General features: G+C 50.0%; 1 protein-coding gene across 5 annotated transcripts in view; it reads left to right on the top strand.

Moving 5' to 3' along the window:
- MYO1C (myosin IC) overlaps positions 1-20,331 on the top strand; it is a 416,904-nt gene that overhangs the window by 285,981 nt on the left and 110,592 nt on the right. For all 5 annotated transcript variants that reach the window (XM_085649047.1, XM_085649050.1, XM_085649051.1 and 2 more), the window contains exons 8-11: positions 2,514-2,627; positions 3,846-3,917; positions 16,958-17,077; positions 19,577-19,659. In XM_085649047.1, the coding sequence (XP_085505173.1) occupies positions 2,514-2,627; positions 3,846-3,917; positions 16,958-17,077; positions 19,577-19,659 (389 nt within the window). The remainder of the gene's footprint in view (positions 1-2,513; positions 2,628-3,845; positions 3,918-16,957; positions 17,078-19,576; positions 19,660-20,331) is intronic.

Here is a 20,331-nt window from a genome sequence, read left to right as displayed (position 1 = left end):
GAAATCGTAAGAGAAAGCCCCAAGGAAGGTCATGAACATGGTTTGGAGTAGGCCTCTGGAATGTGGAGAAAGTCTTTTTGTACAGAAGCATAGTTGCGGTTGGAGGAAACATTATGCTGTCTAGGGTAATTCTTTTGTAATTAAGCTGGAATTCCACTCGCGATATATAGAAGGTCTCTGGGATCTCAACAAGGATTTTCTTGATCAGTGTGTTTGGTTGTGCTTTGAATGCTTAGGTTTGTATCCCATCCTCTTAGCCAATAATAAATCGAGTGCAGCATAGCCAATAGTAAATTAAGTGCATCATCTATTGGTATCAGGTGCCGCAGGCCTCCAGGGTAAAGGGGCTGCGGTACCTGGGCCTCACCAATAACTGATAAATGGGACATGTTAAATCAAGCGAGAACAGCAACAGGCTGAGGGTGAAGCCAACGGTGTCCTTCTGTAATCTGTGCCAAAGAAAAGGCATCCAGTGAAAGGCAATCACAGAAGTCAAAAGGAGATCCTATCACCTCTGGCTCGACTTATGGTTGCCAGGAGCTGTCTGGTTTATAAAGAGCGTGGAAAAAGTGTTGGCTAGATTAGCATGTAGCAGTTTGCAGCAGAGGTTCATATATAGCTGAAGTTGTAATTCATTGCAACACTCATCAGGTTGATAATAGTAGCACTTTAAAAAAAAATTGGGTTGTCATTAAAAACAACCTCTTTTCAATGTACCAACCAAAATTGTTTCCCCTTTGTTTTAAAATCCTATCACTTTGTTTCAATTTAAAACTGAAGTACCCCTGGTTTGTGGAATGATGCATGATTGGACACCAAGTAAATGTAGTTTTCACACTTCTTTGTCTGATGATCTCTAAAAATGTCATATTCTTGAATATTACTCAGTCAAAAAACTGCTTCAGAGGACTAATACAAAACAAACCATGATCACAACCACCTGAGACCCTTAGTTGGAAAGTTGATTATGATGGCTTTATGGTGCATAGCCTGTTAAAGCAATCTTTGTATTGCTTAATTTTTGTTTTATTGCATAGCAGGTATGATTGAATATTTATAAATGCACACTTTCTCTTAATGTAGGCTCGTGCATTGCTTCAAATATTAATTGCTGCAGTAACAGACAAAAAAAGTGATTGGCATGTATGTGTATGTAACATATAAATATATATAATGTGTACTATTCATATATTCAGAGATTATATATGATTATATGTACCACAGTTTCGTTCATGGATTTCAATAGAAACGTTACCAATTCTGATACATGTGAATGGTCGAAGGGTTATGCCATCTCTTCATGTATATAATGAAGCAATACTACTTCCTGATATCCAAGATAATTAGCCTCCATCTGTTCTTAGGACTTGTTCCCATCTTTCTGTGTTCAAGGAAGGGTACCTAGAGCTGGTTGCTTAGGGCTGTAAAAAAAAAAAAAAATAGGGGTTTCTTGATAGTTTTGCAAATGAAAAGTGTAGTGGATCCTGGTTCTTTTCAAAGAGAATTCAGGCTAATGTGTCATAACATCCTAATGTTCACGAGCTACATCTAGTCCCAGTGCAATTCGTATGACCTTGCATGGTCCACAACCAGTATTTAGTTTATAAAATAAGTACTGGTGCCCAAGGATTTTCTCAAAAGCCTGCAGCCAGTATTGAAGAATGTTGTGATTACCAAATACCAAGGCTGAATGCCCTCTCATGCATGCCTTTTACTTCAATCACCATACTATCCTGCCGTTTATTTCACTCTTGCTGGTACTTTTTCATCCCTGCTACCTCCCTATGTCACTGCTTTTTGGTCTTTTCCCTCCTTCCCTCCCATTGTGTTTTTTTCTTTTTTGCTGTGTTTCTAAGTCTGTTGAGGAAAACAAAGTGCAGCCGCCAAAATAACAGGTGTGGTGTGTCCCACCTGCAACCACTGGCTCAAATTAAGTACTCTCCCAATCTATAGTTTGGGGACCGCAGCTCCTTAGGCAGCTATTGTTTACTACAGCCAAGGACTGGACCAAAACGAGAGCTGTCCCACAAGATCCTCCCTACCGGAAACTGCCCTACTGTAATGGTATTCATCCCACCAAAGAACTAGAACACTAACAGAATTCTAAAGTGACATCACAAATGAAAGGAATGGACAAGCTATGCTAGGAAATAATAGACCAGAACTATTTCCAGGTTATTACAGAAGTCTCAGATTCAGAGAGAGTTTCATTAGCATTTGGAGTACATCTGCTTGTGGTTGTGAAATGTCTCAATGGCATTTTGAATATTATTTGTGTAGTTGCCGAACAGGCATGTCGTTTGAAGGAAATACATTATGCTGTACAAAATGTTTCTGTAGAAAAAATACTTTGGGTGTTAACTATGGGTTACATTACTGATGGGGGATGAATTTTGATCTGGCTTTTTTTGTTCTGTGGGATACCTGTCATTTGGGTTATTGTTTGGGTAAGGTGGGCTGGCCTTTCTTGCTGCAGGAAACTGAATTTTTAAGCTTTTTCTCTCTTGTTCTAGGATCTGCTGAGCATTGTGGCAAGTGTGCTGCATTTGGGGAATGTTCAGTTTGTTACCGATGAGCAGGGCAACTCACAGGTGACCACAGAGAACCAGATCAAGTACCTGGCCAGGGTAAGTATCACGGTTGGAGTTGAATCTTGTTTCTATGGTGCAGATGGAATGACTGGGCTTCTTACACACCCCAGGCACCACCCTGGCTTCAAACTTTGTATTCAAACCATGGAGACTGCTAGTCCTCCAGTACAATGCTGCAATGATTGTGGACATTGTTACATAGATGGGATTCCCCATCCTGTACAATGATGTTTGGCTCCTTCCTCATAGATGACACAATACAATACAATAATATGTTATTGATGCTGCTAAAGATAAAAGGATTTCTAGACCTCTGTTATACATGGGACCTCTACTGTGCTGTAAGATCACCCCGATATAGCGACCCTCCTAAAGAAACGGTGCATTTGACAGTGGTCATGGTATAACTTTAGAAAGTGAGCTAGAGGTACATCCTTCTCCAGCTACTGGTGGATTACAGGTAGAAGTGGAGTAAGGGTTCGGTGATATTGCTCTGTTGAGTGTGAAAAACGTTAGTCTTCGTAGACTGGCATGTTAAGAAAGACAGTTTACCCAAACTCTGTTCCAAACTGTAGGTGAACCAGATCCTGTAAAAACCCATTGTCAGTATCAGATGGAGATCTTCTCTTGGCTTATCTCAGGGTAAGCTCCTCCTTTGGAAAGTCTCCCACTTATAAGTCTCATTAAATGTCTCAGAAAATGTGATCACTGCGAGAGCTTCAATCTAGCTCTTTCTGTACAGAGAAGGAAGTAGGACAGGTGGGGTCATTGAATTCAAGAGTGGGTTTCTTGAAGTTCAGACAAGTTCAGTGAAAGGTCTTCTTTCAGAGGTTCAAATGAGCGCTTCCTCTCCAAGTAGGGAAGAGGAGAGCATGAAGATCTGAGGTCCAGAGTGGAGGGTGAGACCTGAGGTCCACATATTAAGCCCCTGCCCAGCCTGATCTTCTGAGGTCAAGTTGATGTCTTTGTGCTCACGAGAACATGGGTTATTAAGGGGATACTTGAGGTGGGTTGCGAGGTTCAGAGCTCTGTACAAAGATGCACCTGCTCTGGATTTTGTGTGGAATTCAAGCAAGTGAATGCTGTCCAAGGAGTGTAGGTAGCTGGTGCAATCTGGTAGGAGCTCATTGTCTGCATTCTAGACTCTTATTGCATGTTTTGCGTGCAAGAGACAGATCTGTGTCATTACAGTGCACTGCCTTTAGCCTGAACATGAAGTAACATGCCAATTAAAATGACTGTTCATAATTGCAGCTCCTTCATGTGGACGCATCTGTTCTCCGAGATGCACTGACACACAAGAAGATCATTGCCAAAGGGGAAGAGGTGAGTGTTCGGGGGTCGGAGGCATGAGATGTAGGGTGAATAAGAGCAGAGTATGCTCACTCAAATGGTAAGAGCAAACATGGGCATTAATGTAGGGGGAGGAGGTGAACATGCCCATCCAAACGAGGAAAATGGAGCTTGCACAAGAGAGGATGAGCAGAACCTGCATGGTGGTGTAGTGAAATGTAATCGGGCTGAAGATAAATTTTCATGTGATGGAGAGTGGGGTGGAAAGTAGGTGCATACCAAGAGAAAGAGGCATGTGTGCTGAAAGGGTAACAATTGAGGGTATACACAGTGGGAGGAAGAGATGGGCATGAACATCTAAAGTGGATGAGGGGCATGCGTTCGAGGGACAAGAAAACATTTGCATGCCCCAAGGGAAAGAGTAGAGCTCATGCATGGCCAAGGTGAGAAGGTGCATATGTATCCCCGAAAGCAAAGGAAATGTGCATTCATGCTCCAAGTGGAAGTCATAGATGTGCACTCCCTCAAATGGATGAGATGAACAAGCATGCCTTAAAATGGTGAAGTACAGCTTACACGTTTTGAGGAGGAGAGGGGAACCTGCCACGTGTGGAGGAGGCTTGAGAGAGGTCAGGCGAGCATGCATTCAGGAGAGCATAACTGTGTATACACTCAAGGAGTAGAGGTGAGGGTTAGGAGAGGAGCATGTCTGTGGCTATTGTGGTGAAAAGGTATGCGTATGCAGTAAAAGCTCTGACTAATTGTTTGTTTGCAGAATTGGTGATAAGAAGTACCGTTTTGCTGCTTTGCATGAAGCATGAATGGATTATGTTGCCTATTTGTCTTTCTCTTAGATGTTGTTTCTTGCATGTAAACATTCTTTTTTAATTGCAGAAACTGCCAGATATTAATGTTCACTATATTAAAAACTATGCTGTTCGTAGCATGTGTGGATGTAGATTCGAATGCTGTGCATACTCTTAACGTCTAGTTTTGTAACTCCTTATCATATATTGCGCATTGTCGCCGGCTCCATGTTAGATCAGGTTACGATGTACACCAAGAGGGCTCTGACTGAGTTCATCCTGTTCTCAACATGTTTTTCGGCCCCACACAAACACATTTTGACACTGACGCATTAGGAAAAACCTACTTATGCTTGGACAACCTTTTGTCACGCTTCTGCAACGGACACTTGCTGTGACAGATGCTCGAGGCCTCCCCACACTCTTCGGGGACTGCAAGTCCTCCTTCGGACTTTGGCTCCAAAGAATGCAGGCCTAAAGGGCGTGATGGAATGGACATTCTTTCAACATTGCTTCCAGGGCAACTCTAAATATCTGTGGTTGAATCATCACGTCTGTTACGTATCTGTCTTCCCAGGCAAAAACAGCACTTCATGCGAGTCCTGCCTTGCCTCCCACTTCAAGCAGATCCAAAGGTACCAAAACTGTAAGGCACTGGGCACATCACAAAATGCACCAACAGACCTCCTCTGAAACCCAGGACAGCTGTTGGTGAGGAGCTCGGCCCCTCTGGATTATTGTAAGCCCAGGCATCACCCATTCTGGAGACTGTTTCTTTGAGTACCTCTTACCACAAGGAGGAAGATGCTGAGCCAACACCAATAACCAGCAGCCCTCGAACAAAGACCATGTCCAGGGTCCTAAGTACGCCATCCGGCTCTGAGACAAATGCCACCAAGCCAGGGTCACACAAAAGGTCCCATGAAGGAGTGTAGAGCACCCCTCCTGCGGGAATCGGGCACTGAGCATGGACATAAAGGACTACCCTCTGCAGAGCCCCGGCATACCTTCCGGTTCTGGTGGGTACAGAAAGAAGGCCTCAGAATTGACCAAAGGTGCCGACCCACATCGGTCATCAAGTTTCACAGCTCCTTCTAATCTTTCTTAAATCTCAGGCCTCTCAACAATTACACCTTGTCAGAACATTTCCATATGACTAACCTACAAAAAGCCATCCCTCTTATCAAACAAGGCATGTACTTAACAGTGCTCATCCTCAAAGATGCCTACTTTCACATACCCATCCACCCTGCCCTTCGCTGGTATATTCGTTTTGTGGTAAGTGGGCATCAATACCAATCAATTCAAAGTACTTCCTTTAGGTGTCATTACGACTATAAGGGTGTTCACGAAATGCCGGGTGTTGGGCCACCTGTCAAGGCAGACAGTCACATCTTTCCCTATGCCAACCATTAGCTGATCAAGAGCGGCATTAGGGTGTAATGCCTCACTAACACTCTGGCATCGTTCTCACTGCTCCACAGCTTCTGATTCACTATAAATGACAGCAAGTCCTATCTCCAGCCTCAACCCTTCCAAGGGACCCTGTTGAATGTAGTCGCAGAGAGAGGCTAGCCCATTGTGTCTCACGCCAAGCTCAATATACAACCCCACAAGAGTGCCTCACCAGGCAGTGGTCATAGGCAGAAGGTCGCTGGTAAGATCGAGTGCTCTCTGCATTGGTGGAACAGTAACTATTTGTTGTGGAGCAGACATTTCACGTACTGCATTCAACTAGTGACCATCACCATCAACGCCTCTCTCTCAGACTGGGGGGTGCACCTCAGCGACATGACTGTTCAGGGTATGGCCTCATCACGAGGGCCGTCACATCAATTACCTAGAACTGCTAGCCATACCACTAGCCTTCACAGCTCCTTTCAGGTCAATCGAGGGAAGGTAGTCAAAACAGACAACAGCACTACAGAAACAGGGCGGCACCCATTCTCACCACTTCATTAGCTATGGGGATTTGTCATTGGGCGATCCACTGTGACACACAACTCCTAGCATAACACCTTGCGGAGATGGCCAACAACATTGCAGACCTGATTAGCAGGATGCATCAAAAGGTCCATGAGACGGAACCCCGTCCGCATGCCCTTTCAAGGTACTTCAAGTTTTAGGATACCCCACAAATAGACCTACACGCAACCCTTGAAAACACAAAAAGCCCAAACATCGCCTCCATGTTTCCACAGTACATGGGCATCTATGAATTGGTCAGGTATCATTTCCTATACTTTTCAGTCTCTCCCGCTCCTCCAGTGCATAGTGAGGCAGAGGAGGCAAAGATCCCTGACACTCATCCTGGTGGCTTTCATCTGGGCTGGAAGACCCTGGTACACCTATCCTCCTGGAGATGTCCATCAGCCCTCACAAGAAGTTATCGCTCATGTCGGATCTTCTCACAGAGAGCCAGGGCCAGATGAGACAGGCTATCCCCAGGCCGCTCAACCTAGCGTTCTGACACCTGGGTTCTCAGAATTTATTTGCCTAATTTAAACAATCAGCAAGGATTTATGACCATTCTTCTGGAAGTCTGCTTCCAAAGTGGAAAAGATCTGTCCACAACTGCATTTTCAAGCACCTAAATCCCTTCAAGCATAACATCCAGGACATCATCTGCTATCTTCTGCATCTGCAGAACTGAAGCCTTGCCTATACATCAACATGCCTACATTTAGCTGCTGTTGTGGGCTATTGTGCAAAACAGGGAAAACTCCCCCTCATCCACATTTAAGCTTTCATGGAGGCCTTAAGAGGGTCATACCTTCCTGAAATACCTCCTGCCCCTTTTTTGAACCTTAGTTAATCCTCATGGGGGCCACCTCTGAACCTTTACACTAATGACCGTTCTAGTTCCTTTGCTTGAAATTAGCTTTCCTCGTGGCCATTACTTCCCTCAGACACATTAGTGAATTGCAAGCACATACTTTACGAGAACCCTGCATTGAAGTTGATAGAATTGTTCTCAAAACCAGCCCTGAATTTCTTCCCAAAATGGACTATTACTTCCACCTTAACCAAACTATAGAACTCCTAGTCTTCTTTTCCCAGCCTTAGTCGCTAGCTAGATGTCAAAAGAGCTCTCATGTAATACATCGACAGGACCAGGCCCTTTGGTTAGTCTGATCAGCCCTTTTTCACTTTTGTGAAACCCACAAAGGCCATCCTTGGCCTAGCAAGATGGGCAGTCAAGTGCATCCAGGCCTGCTACCACAAAGCTGAGAGAGTCCTACCTGATCTGCCCAGAAAGCAACCATTGCTTTCTAGGCAACATGCGTCTAGATGGCATTGGCAAAGTGGCCAACTGGCTCTTTCCACATGTTTATCAAGCTGTATTTTGTGGGCATCTTAGCTTGCAAACAGACTATAGTTGCCCAGACAGTCTTAAGGTCTTAATTACAAACATTCACTAGCCCCTGCTTTACAAGGTTTTTGTCTCCGCAGAGCTTGTGTTCCTGCAGCTGCACTTGCTATTAACAGAAAATGTCTCTTTTCCTGTATTCTGGAAGGCAGCATTATGTAGAACATGTGAATCTTCAGAGGTACACAGCAAGAACAGATGCTTGCAGGATAGTAACATTTTCCTTATCCGTGCACCTTGCCCTCAATACAACTAATGAGCCATGTGAATTTTGGTTCAGTGGGTCATCATGTATAAATGTTTGAAATGTATTAATAAAATAAAGAAACAAACACATTGTTACACACATGTTGGAAATAGACCTTGTTCTATATAAAATAACAAAAAAACTCCAACCATATTACCTTCAGATAAGACATGTTGATATTATGAGCTACTTTACATAAGAAGCACTGGTCCTCCCATCTTGAGGTATAACAGACAGCACAAGTATATAGGTATTGCTGTAAGGTTTGTTTTGGTTATTAATCACTTGAGTTAACTTCTGGAATTTTGTCAACCCTCGTCACTGGTATGAGAGCAGACGTCTGAGCCTCAGATTAATTACATGCCCGGACTGCTCTGTGGTTTGGAGCTTTGTCTGACCTTTGTGGGCTACTGTTGTGACAAGGTCCCTGCTGTTACTAGTCCTCTGTCCAGGCTGTCTTATGGTTATATCTACAGGGGCAGCTAGGTGATGATGCCCAGCAACACTGTCTCACAGCACTGGCTCACTGCTGAACAGCTATGTGTTGGTACATGGCAAAGAGAGCTAGGGCCTCACCCATCTGGGACACAGCAGGCTTACAGCTGGAAGCAATGGGGCATTGTGGGCGGCAAACATTCTGGAACAGTGTTCCCATTTTTTTTTTTTTTTTTTTTTTTTTGTAAACCTTTATTGTGCACATTTATGTTATCTTACAACGCACAGTCACCGTCCAGGTGGTAAAGCAGTTAGGTAAAGTGTACATCTCCAGATATTAGAACACAGCCATTTAGCCGACAACCCGGGGGTCCGGCGGCATCATTCAGGGTAACATGCGCACAGAATGGAGGTGTGTGCATTGGGAAAGGAGTAGGTGCGTAATGTTATGTATGTGCTTTTTAAATTTTAGTGGTGTCCCAGGTGCATGCTATCAACGGTAGAGGATGGCGCTGTGGTTTAGCCCACTCCACGGCTACACCGGCCGCCACCCAAGCCCCGAGCCAGTGACTCAGCGTGAGTCTCCGTTTCCCCAGAGTGTAGAGGCCTCCGGGTGGTCGAGCACCAGCAGCGCGTTCAGAGTGTGGGCCGAAGCGCGGCAAGGATAACGCAGTATAGCTCACAGCTACCCATATGGCAGCGCGTAGATCTGGCGAGCCTGGTATGCAGCATCATAGTCCTTATCTATCCCGTTTATGCATAGCAATAGTATGTGCTAGGGTTAAGGTCGTGAACTCAATTAGGGCTGAGGGGGAGAGGGGGAAAGAAGGGGGGGGGGGAGATCAGTCTGCGGCAGAGCAGGAGGGTCATCGACTGTCAGACTGGGCACGGCAGGACCGCGCGGTGTGCGCGGGGAGTCGCAAGCTAGGAGAGGGGAACAAAAGGAAAAGAGGGCCTGCAAGGAGGCTGGGATTCCCTAGCGTCCGTGTCCGCACCCGCCCACCAGCATCCCTAGGGCATCGGGGAGCAAGCAGGGGCAAGTAGGGGGGGGGGATAAGAGTCGTCCTCCCAGCAGCCCCAGGGCCGTCGCCGCCCCGCCAGCAGAGGTGCGACATGCCCCAGGGATTCAGGTTATCCCCCTATCCCGGCAAGCCCTGTGGAATGTGCCAAGGAGATTATCCCAAAGGTGCGCGATGGGGAACTTCCGGAGCCCTGCCGTTTCCTCACGAAGGAGCACCGCGCTCTCCGCTTGCGCCCAGTTAACAAAAGAGGCTCTCCAGTGGCGTACGTGTGGGGGAACGGTTGCCTTCCAGTGCTTGGTAAGCATGCGTTTGGCCGTGATAAGACCCATGTCCCAAAAGCGTGCCTGCACCTTATTTTCTTTTGTGCGCCGGTAGAGTCCTAGAATGCATGTTTCCCATGTATGCGGGAGCCGCCCATCTGCGCCGCGCGCGAGCAGTGTCAGCACCGTGTCCCAGTACGCCTGTATCTCCGGGCAGTGCCATAGCATATGTAAAAAGTCCGCTCCCGGCAGTAAGCATCGCGGGCAGGTTGCATCTGTCCTCGCAAAGTATCTGTTAATTTTATCCGGGGTGAGGTATGCGCGCTGTAGGATGTAGTACTGTATAAGTTTAAAGCGGGGATTACGTGGGATGTTCGTCGGGCCGGTCAGTATCATTGCCCATTCCTTGTCCGTCCAGTCTCTTCCCCTGTCCGTCGCCCAGCGCCCCCTCAATGTTATTGTGGATGGCTGCGAGTGCGCCTGTAGCGCCTGCGCCAGCCAGTGTACGATGTGCGCGCCATGGCCCATAACGTGTAGGTATTGCATGAAGGTATGCATCGGAGGCTCATTTGTCATGTCACCCCAGGAAGCCGTGAGTGTGCGCAAGAGGGAGGCGTGTAGGAGGAACTGTCCCGCCGGGAGAGTCGAGTCTTCAGCCAAGTTGGCGAAAGTGAGCAGTTCGCCATCAGCATATAGACCGCTCAGTGTGGCCACTCCCGCCTGGTCCCAGCTAGCTAGGTGAGCCTCCGTGAGCGGCCCCGTCGGGCCAGGCATACCCAAGAGTGGCACGCTAGGGGCGTAAGGTTTAGTAGCGCGCGTGAGACGAAGGCTCCTCAGAAAGCATCTGCGCCCCACTGCCAGGTAGATCTGGGAGGGGCAGGGTGCGCGGGTTATCGGATGGAACAGCGCATTAATTTGCGTTTGTGTCCATGCAGCCATATGTGTGGCCGTGTCTTCGAGTTGTTTGCCGCTCAGCCATCCCGCCACCCATTGCATCTGCACCGCGAGATAGTACAGCTCCAGGTTAGGAACCGCCAGGACCCCCGAGTCTGTGGGCATATATAATTTAGTCAGCGCCACTCGTGGCCTCCCCTTGTTCCAGATGAGGGAGCGGAGCAGTGCCTCTAGGTCGCGAAAGAGCCTGACGGGCACATACAGAGGCATATTCGCGAAGTAGTATAGGAGGCGAGGTAGCACAATCATTTTGGTCAGCGCCACACGGCTGGGCACGTTTAGGGGTAGGGTATTCCAAAAGCCAATTTGCGCTCGGACGGAAGCGATCGCTCTGCAGAGGTTCCCTTCCAAGACATCTGCCGGTGTTCGATATATTCGGATCCCGAGGTATCGGAAAGTGGTGGGATGCCATTGCAGCCTGTCTCCTCCCAGCCGGATGTCACATTCCTGCACGTCTGGGTTAAAGGGGTACGCCCCCGACTTGGCCCAGTTAACTCTGAGGCCCGATATTCCCTCAAAGGTGCGGAAAATGTCAGCGAGGGAGGCAGGGATGGCGGTTATGTCCCTGACGTACAGCAGCAAGTCATCTGCATACAGTGACACGGCGTGTAAGCCGTCCGCCAGCGGGATCCCCCATTCCAGCCCGTGCGCTCTGAGGGTCGTGGCCAGTGGCTCCATGGCCAATGAGAACAGCAGTGGCGACAACGGGCAGCCCTGGCGGGTGCCCCTGCAGACCCGGACGGTGTCCGAGAGGAGACGGCCCGTGCGGACCCGGACCGTCGGCCTACCGTAAAGCAGGCCAATCATGGTCTGGTATCCTCCCCCCAGTTGATACTTCTCTGTAACCGCCCGCAGGTACGACCACTCCACAGAGTCGAAAGCCTTCTCCAAATCCAATATGAGGCATCCCGCTCTCGGCCACTGCTGCGTAGCGTATTCCTGCACCCGGAAGAGGCGGCGTATGTTGAAGGAAGTGTGGCGTGTGGGGACGAACCCATTCTGGTCGCGGTGTACTAAGGTGGGCACATGGGGGGCCAGTCTCCTAGCCAAGGTAGAAGCCAAGATTTTATAATCTGTGTTCAGGAGTGCCAATGGACGGTAAGAGCCCACCTGCGTACTATCCTTGCCCGGTTTAAGAATAGAGACTAGTGTGGCCTCATTTAGTGTTGGGGGTAAAGCGGCATCCTCCGCTGCCGTGGTGTACATCTTCAGTAGCTCCGGAATGAGTATATCCGAGCCGGCCTTGTACATCTCCGCCGGCAATCCATCCGGGCCTGGCGTTTTGCCATTCGACAGATTAAAGATGGCTTCTCGGAGCTCGTCAGGCTCCAGAGGGGCACCCAGTTCGTCCTGCTGCGCAACAGTGAGCTGCGGCATTGGCAGGGGGGAGAGGTAGTCAGCGATAGCCATAGGAGAGACCGCCAAGCGGGAGCGATACAGCTCTTCATAATGAGCCGTGAAGGCATCGTGGATACCGATCTGTGTGTACACCAAGTCCCCCCCTCCCGTCCGTACAGCCGCCACTGGTGTCGAGCGGGTCTCCTGAGAGATTAGCCACGTTAAAAGCTTGCCAGGTCTGTCGCCCAGGTGATGCGTCCTCGCCGAGTGCGCGGCATAATTTATGTTCCGGAGTCGCTCTAAAAGGCGTGCATGTTCCGTTCGGGCCTCTTGCAGCGGGCCCTCGTCGCCAGCCACAGCCCCCTCCTCCCGTAGCAGTAAGTCCGACTCTAGTCTAGTCAAGTCCCTCTCCAATTGATGCCTTATGTGCCCCTGTGTGCGCAAACAATGTCCCCTAAGTACTACCTTGAAGGCGTCCCATTCCGTCTGTGGAGTGGACGCCGTGCCAGCGTTGTCCTCGAAGTATTGCGCGACGCATGTAAGCAGATTATCCCGGAAAGCCGCGTCTAGCAGCAGCGCAGGTTGCAAGCGCCAAGTGGGGACAGGAGGGTGTGGGTGCGCCCAGGCTATGGACATGAAGTGTGGGTTGTGGTCCGAGTGCGTGCGGCCCATGTATTGTGTGTCCGTCACGTGGGGTAAGAGGGCAGTGGAGGCCATAAACCTGTCCAGTCGGACATGTAAGTCGTGAGCACCAGAGTAGTAAGAATACGTCCGCACCCCCGGGTTGCGCTGCCGCCAGACATCATGTAGGTCCCATTGCGCAGCCCAGTCCAGTAACGCTTTTGTGGCTCCCCTTGTAGAGGCATTGGCGGGGGGTGGGAAGGAGCGGTCCAGCGCCGTATCTAGTGTGCAATTGTAATCGCCCCCTATTATCCACGAGGTTGCATGCCATGGTGCCATGGCCTGCGAGAGTCGCGCCAGGAAGCTGCCCTGATCTACATTGGGGGAATATAGGGATACCAGTGTGAGAGGCTGGCCATCCAGTCTGCCCTGCACAGCCGCATATCTGCCCTCCCCGTCCACCGCCACCTCCTTAGTTACCCAGGGGGTCCCAGGGCGGATCCATATCAGTGTGCCGCGCACGTAGGAGGAGTACTCCGTGGCGTAAAGCTGCCCTCTCCATCTACGGCGCAGCGCTTGCACCTCAGCACCGTTCAAGTGGGTCTCTTGGAGTAGCGCAATGTTGATTTGATGGCGCTTTAGGTATGAGTATATTTGATAGCGTCTGGTTGGTGTGTGCATTCCCCTGACGTTCCAGGTGCATAGTTGTATATTAGCCATAGCAGCTACTCGTGCGTGTGCGCCTCCTCCCCTCCCAAGGCGCGGTCCCTCGTTCAGAGGTCCCCCAGCTCCAGCAGCCCGTCCCAGCAACGCAGCTATCGTAAGTGTCATATTCACAGTACCATGATCTCCAACAGGGTAGTGGGGTAGGGAAAAGGGGGAACGTAAAAGGCCTTAACATGGCAACAGAGTCCAAATACCAAAAGGTCGGCCGCACAACAGGTCGCCGTCCAAACACTCAAGTGAGCTCGCGAACTATACAGTCTAAGGGGGTGCTTGTGGTTGCGTACGAACAGTGATTAAAACAGTGCAGTTGTGGATGTGCCCAGTGTCTCTCCCGGGTGTGGCGCGCAAGCCCTCGCTGGCCAGCGGACGCCCAGTGTCTCCTATTCCATGCCGCGGCAGCTGCACGCTCAGGCATCAGTCAGGGGCGTGCAAGGGTGTCAGGGGGGGTGTAAGCCTCCTCCCAGTCAGGTCAAGCCGCCGCGGGCCGGCAACGAGTCGCAGCGGGGCACTCCCTCGTGTCTGCAGTGGAGGTGTATGAGCCGCAGATGAACAAGTAGGTAAAGTACTTACAGTGGCCAGTTCCGCATTTCGGCTCCCCAGGGCAGCGACAGTGCGAGCGTCGGCAGGCCCAGGGCAACCCCAGGGCCAGGCGGGGCAGCCAGGCAGGAGCCTAGGCAGGTTCACATTATGCAGGTGGCAGCAGCCAGGCCTAGCCGCCGTCAGCCAAAGAGATCCACAGTCTGGGGTGTGACCTCCGGGGGTCCCCCAGAGCTCTGCGTGTCCGGCAGTCCATATATCGCCTCGTCATCTGTAGAAGACGCCGCTGGGCTGGCGCCCGGGTGGAGCGACGGCGCCGGGGAGTTGCTGATTTCCGCCACCCTGCGTAAAGCATCCTGTTGCTCCTGTTGGACTAGGGCTGCCGGCGGGGAGCGGCGTACTGCCTCCCCGAGCAGCGGTGGCGTGGATGATCTTCGTCGGCGTCGCCTTCCCGGGCCCCTGGACTTTTCTATCGTGTTGGCTCCCGGTGCCCTTCGCGGCGCGTCAGGCATTCCTCCATCCTACCAGGCCTCAGCCTCCTCGGGGCTCATGAAGAAGTGCGTCTTGTCACGTAGCACTACTCGTAGTTTGGCCGGGAAAAGTAGCGAGTACTTGAGGTTTGCTTCACGCAGCCTCCGTTTGATAGCTAGGAAGGAGTGTCTCTGTCTCTGGACTTTGGCAGTGTAGTCCGGGAAAAACATCACCGCAGCGTTCTCGATGGTGACCTCCCCGAGGTTCCTGGCTTCTCGCAGGATCGCGTCTCGGTCTCGGTAGTTGAGTACTCGAAGGAGGAATGGCCTGGGGTTAGAACCCGGAGGGAGCGGCCGCATGGGCACACGGTGAGCTCTCTCCACCACGAAGTAGGGGGAAAGCGTGCCAGCTGGAAGTAGGCCTCGTAGCCAGTCCTCAACCCTACGTGTGGGGTCCGCTCCCTCCCATTTCTCTGGGATGCCCACGAGGCGAATGTTATTTCTTCGTGCCCGTCCTTCCGCATCCTCAGCCCTGCCCTCCAAGAGGTCCATTCTGGTGAGGAGGTCATGTACCTTTTTGTCTGTTTGTGCCGTCAATGGTTCAATCGCTGCCACTCTATCTTCCAGGGTCGTGGTGCGGTCTTGTAGCTTCTTGTGGTCGGCGCGGAGGTGGGTCAAGTCTATCGCCACGCCATCGATTCTGGTCTCCAGAGAGGTGCGCGTCTGTTGCAGCGACTCTTCCATCCGCTCCATGGCTGCCAAGACGCTGTCTAACTTCGCCGCCACGTGGTCGGTATCCATCTTGTGCGCCGTTTTCGTTTGTCTCCCCTTCGCCACCGCAGGTCCCGATCCAGTACGTGTCCGCGCTCCTCCCGGCATGGAGCTGGTGGCGAGCGCAAGTTAATGACCCTCGGCGTTGTGTGGCAGGGGCCCGTTGGTCGCGATAGGCCACCTCAGCGTCTCCGGGATCGCCGTTGTAAGCTGCGTTTCCCCCGTCGAAGAGCTAGGGGCTCCAAGCAGCGCAGGGCAGATGTCCTCTCTGCCCAGGGAATCTGGGCGCTTGTGCAGCTCCTATCTGTTCCAGTCTCACGGAGCTTCGTCGCCACAAGCGGCGTACTGGTCTGTGGGGAGCCTGCGTGAGGGAGGCCGAGTTGCGGTGCATCAGTCGTCAGGCCAGAGCGGGGGGGAGGTGAATTCCCTGCGCTGCGTCGCGGGTCCGAGGGTCGCCGTCTCCTCCTCGGATTCCCGCTTCCGTCCCCTCTCCGGTTCTACCCCGCCGGCCCCCAGGCCCCTGTCCGCCGACTCACGTGTATGCTGGGCATCGCAGATGGCATCCGCGCGGGCACCTGAAGCCGTTCCCAGCCCGCCGTCGTCGTCCGAAGTCTTCCAACGGGGGAGGGGGGGCCTCCAGGCGCCCCCGGTCGCTGTGCCCGTCTCGTGGGGGTGTCACGACAGCAGCCGCGGGCCTCTTCGTATGCCGCAGCGTGAGGCCTGTTGGGACGTCTCGAGCCGCGAACTCGCGTAGGCGTCGTCCCCAGGTGTGGGCTCGTCAGTGCAGCGCCAGGCTCGTCGTCGGTAACAGTGTCGTGTGGCGTCGCTGATGCGCCCCAAGGTCAGCCAGGGCGCACAGCAGGGACCGGTTCAGGGCCGTCTGCAGTGTCGGATCATGGGAGGCCGCAGGGCTCCTCGCAGGTCACAGCCCGAGGCCTGGTGTGTCACCCCGAGCCGGGGACTCGCGTGGGCGTCTTCCCCAGGTGCGGGCGCACCAGGACGGCTCCAGGCTCGCCGTCGGCGCCGGTGGTGCGCGGTGTCTCCGATGTGCCCCAAATTCGGCCAGGGCATGCAGCAGATGCCGAATCCGGTCCGCTGGCAGTTTCGGGCCAGAAAAAGGAGTTTTCGGCGGATAAAAGACCCGGGGTAAGCGAGCTCAGGCAGGAGCTCTACCCGGGCATGTCCGCTCTCGCTGCGTGTTAAGCCACGCCCCCCTGGAACAGTGTTCCCATAGGTAGACAGGATGCAAACTTGAGTAAGACCAAGGACTATTCTTGGATAATGCCAGTCCCCTTGGGATTGCACTTGGCATTCAGGAAGGCAAGTGTTTCACGTTTGGGATATCGATGAGTCTGGCGTTTGTGTGATCCCATTAGGCTTGAGAGTGTGGAGGGGGTGGGGGTCTTTCCTCAATCGACTCTCTGTGATTGGAACAATGACTTTTGCTGTAGACTGCTTGAGTGCAGTAATCATAAGGTTAATATTGTTTTCCTTGGCCTTTCTTCTCCACCTGCAGTTAAACAGCCCCCTAAATCTGGAGCAGGCAGCCTATGCCCGTGATGCTCTATCCAAGGCTGTGTATGGACGCACCTTCTCTTGGTTGGTTAACAAGATCAACAGCTCTCTGACATACAAGGTAAGGGAACTGATCCTAAATTACTCCAATTTGGGGATTAAGGGTTGGCATTTATTAAAAATGAATATTACACCTGGGTTAAAAAAAACGGCATTCTTAATAACAAAAATGACACTACTGGAATAATAGTGTGAGGCCCCAGACACGCCTCATATTTAACACTTCCCACTAAAGCTTTTCTTGTGTCTTTGGCAGCACAAAGCTCCTTCGCCAAGCTAACACATTCTAGTGAGAGTGCAGTACAGCATGTGAGCTGCGATTTCCAAGGATTAGCAACAGCAGAATCCTGAAAGAGCATGCTGTTTAGTTTCTAGACTCGCAAAGGGAAAAGGGAGCACACAGCCAACAAATTCGGAGAAACCTGCAGAGGCAAAGAAGGAGGACAAAAAGTATTCTTAATGGTACTTACATAAACCATTACGTACACTATGAAGTTTCTTTTATCCTGTTTACGTGGGCCAAAAGAGAAAGGGGGCGTACACACAATTCTAGTATTGCTTTATGAAGGTGGTGCACTTGCTGGCACCGCTGACACAGCTATGATATACCTATTGGAAAATATGGGCAACTAAGCACGACAGAAAAGCAAGCGATTGCAATTAGATTTAGCACTAGATTTATGGGCATTATGAAATCTGAAGTATAGTATTTGTAATTGCGTCCTTCAAAGACACATCATTCGCCTAGCCTCAAGAAATGGCGTGAAGAGGTAGACTGGTGTGCCACACAGGAAAAACCTATGTATGAAGCACGGGGATGTCTGAATAAATACCGTAGGGTGTGGGGCAAATGGTTGGGTCTTGTGGTCCTATTGTACTGTGCTATATTGCTGTTTTCTTTCACCATGTCTAATATCAATAAAAGACACATCCTTGACCACCACTTGGGAATCACCTGGGTTACCAGAAAAGAGAGTGGAGATTCCCTCCTACTCCTGTGTCTCAGTGGACGCTGCCCCACCCTGGTCCTTGGGTTCCTCGAACATGTAGTTTGTGTTTGATAGCTTCCAGCATCACCACCTGGGGGATCTAGGCAAATTAAGTTATGTTCTGTTGTGTAGATCCCAAATTATACCAACTGCAGATACAGTTTTTGTAAACGAATGCCTATCACAGTGTAGGATGAATTAAAGGACTTCACGCTGTAAAATCAACAATAATGTAGTAAATTATCCAATAGGAAATAAATGTTGTATTAGAAGAGTAAAAAGCAACTGAGGGGCTGAAGTGAGTATTGTGCTGATGTAGAGGAGAAGGGATATCTCCGGGCTTTTCCGAAAGCCTAAGTGACTGTGGAAACTATTTGGACACAAAATTAAAAGTTATTGCCAGATCTTACTCCAGTGTTGATGTCGTCAGTCATGATTCAGTTAGAGTTATCCAACTTTATACGTAATAGTATTAGTTTTATGCCCTTCTCCAGCTCACACTCCTCTTGTGCTGATGTGGTATATATTTATCCGAATCACTCCTCCAGCCAAATACTACCTTCTACCAACCATGCTCACAATTAAAGGCATTTTACTGCCCCATGTAAGTTCTACATTAACTGCAACCCATCTCAGTTATGTCCTTCAGAAGTTCACAGTCGACCTTTCCAGGTCGAGTGTCCTCTTCCGAGCCCTGCTTCCCCTCATCCTTTGGATGTCCAAGAGGGTATTCGCCACCTCACACACACACACCACATAAGGCTCCATCAGCACAAGTGTCTTGTCTTGTACTATGTAACACTTTTCTAGCTTTGATTCTTGTGACCTTACCCAGCTCAGTTTCTCTACATCAGAGTGTGGTTCCCCTTTCCAGGCCACACCCCTACGTCTAACAATCTACTCTTCCATAGTCCATATGTACTCTATATCAGCTCAGGGTTGTTCTTTTCAATCCGCAAACTTTATCCCATCTCAGGTGTGTTGTCTTACACAAACTCAAGCTCACTCTGTCCAGAAAGGCACCCTGCACCAGCACATTGTCGCCCATATTATGCTTTCAATCAGAAATGGTCTCCTCCAGCACCAAATGTTCCCTTAATCCAGGTGTGGAGTTTAATCAGTCCATTTGTGGTGGTGTTCACCACCTAAGGCTCATTGAGACCGAGATATGTGTTTTCATGTTACAGTTATGGTGTCCTATCCCAGGGTTCCAAATAATTATTTTGTTGTACTTAAATAGTTTGACGTGAATATCGGGAGATTAATGTCAAAGTCAATAATTGAATGTTTCTATTTTTAATGGTCTTTAGGAGTTGTGTTTCCACCAGTGAAGTCACCATTCCATTCTACAGCCCTTATTTGAAATCTTTCACCAGTACATAACCCCTTCTCTCATGTGGGTTTGTCCCCATGCCCTGGAATGGCATTTGCTACAAAAAAACTCCCTCTTCTCCATTCAAGGTGTGCTGTCCTGCCCTAGTCCAGGGGTTATACTTTCCTGGTCCTCCACAAACAAGAGATGGTATCGTCAATCAGCTAACTCACCTTTTCTTTTCCCGCCTGTTTTTTAGGAAGAGGAACATCGCAGCAAGGGATCAGCTTCTGTCATTGGACTGCTAGATATTTATGGCTTTGAGGTCTTTCAGCACAACAGGTGAGTGTTCTCTAGAGTGGAGCCTTACCCACCCCTGACGTGCTCGATATTAGTTGAGTTTGCCTCAATTACCAAAGCATACTTGGCAGTCTACCTTCTATATATGATGTGTACCTGCACCTTCAATGTGTAATTTATTCCTACTGCTTCTTTGTGCAGTGTGTATCTGTCTCTGGTACTTACAGGTGCCTGTTCCTTCTCGGTATACTATGTCCCTGCTACTCTCTGGCACAATGTGTACCTGTCACTCTTCTGTAGGTTGTATCTTTTTAGGTCCCCACACATAGTTTAGCTGCCACTCCTCTGTGCCCTAGTGCAATAAGAATATGTTCATTATTTACATATCCTTATCCCTATAGGGGGCGTAAACCACCAGTGACTCTTTCATAGTGGCTATCGGTCCTCAGGATTGATCTTTTCATGCCGTGGAGGTCATTAATCTCCATGTCACTATGTAAGGAGTAGGTTTAAAGTGTTGTGGCCTAGTTATTGTATCAACCCCAAAGTGACTTGAAAGCCTGCTTCATCTGATATGCCATATGGTTGTACCGCCACTAAAATATGTCAGAATTGGTACCTGGGAGAGTCTACGTACCAACAAAGGAGTGCATAGATTTGTTGGCATTGGTGGCATTGTTGCCACACTGACTGCACTGCTGTTGACATTAGCAC

The sequence above is a fragment of the Triturus cristatus genome, chromosome 3_2 (assembly GCF_964204655.1).
Source record: "Triturus cristatus chromosome 3_2, aTriCri1.1, whole genome shotgun sequence".
NCBI classification, from domain to species: Eukaryota; Metazoa; Chordata; class Amphibia; order Caudata; family Salamandridae; genus Triturus; species Triturus cristatus.
This window is presented reverse-complemented; position numbering and strand designations above follow the sequence as displayed.